Source organism: Phytophthora parasitica, assembly GCF_000247585.1.
Source record: "Phytophthora parasitica INRA-310 unplaced genomic scaffold supercont2.36, whole genome shotgun sequence".
In the NCBI taxonomy this organism is placed as follows: domain Eukaryota; phylum Oomycota; class Peronosporomycetes; order Peronosporales; family Peronosporaceae; genus Phytophthora; species Phytophthora nicotianae.
The window spans coordinates 545,982-546,705 of record NW_008649022.1 but is presented as its reverse complement, the minus strand read 5'-3'; the positions used below and the strand labels follow the sequence as shown (position 1 = coordinate 546,705).

General features: G+C 43.8%; 1 protein-coding gene across 1 annotated transcript; it reads left to right on the top strand.

Moving 5' to 3' along the window:
• Positions 1–348: 348 nt before the first annotated feature.
• On the top strand, positions 349–456 carry PPTG_13753 (hypothetical protein; the record flags this gene model as incomplete). Its single annotated transcript, XM_008910142.1, has 1 exon — positions 349–456. One exon carries the CDS (start codon positions 349–351, stop codon positions 454–456), a length of 108 nt encoding a protein of 35 aa, XP_008908390.1.
• Positions 457–724: the final 268 nt, after the last annotated feature.

The window sequence follows — 724 nt, the reverse complement described above, 5'->3', positions numbered from 1 at the left end:
GAGGAGGTGCGGAGCCCAAACGCATACGCCTGCTTTTGTTGAAAAGGTATAAGAAGGACAAAGTGAAGCAGGCAAAGACCCGGACGAGATTATGCTCAAAAACCGCAAGGCTTCGCTGAAAAAAAGCAGTAAAAATGCTTGGGAAATTCCGAATTTTACTGTCATGATGGACTGGGCAAGTCCGCGGATGGGCAAGTCCGCGGATGTGCTCTGATCTTGACGTTTTCTTCGGTTGGATGGGTGGCTTTGATGTTCAGAACGACAAACGTACATTTGCTGAAAAAGACTTGGAATTTCAGAATGACCTAATTATTCTGAATACGTTCGACCACAGTTTCACCGACGAGGATGGAAAAGAAGCTACTTCGTTTGGTTTCATTTGTACGTCAAGACGCATCTTTTGTCATGTGTACTACTCGGTGGAGGCACAAAATACTGACGGAGTTGTCGGTTTGACCGATGGCACATATCGAATCGATTTCAGTATGTGTTTCTCATTTTTTTTACTTATTTGTAGCGTTTTATTTTATTTTTCTAACTTAACTTCTCTAAATGTCTTGTAGATCTATGGACACTGGTCTGTTTCGGGACGGCTTGTGGTGTCTACGACAACCGTACCTACAGACGATCCTTCGTACCGTGGGTGTATATGTTCGTGCGAACCGAACACGGGTATGCTTACAAAACCATGTTCACAACCACGGTGGATTTTGCTGCAAAATAC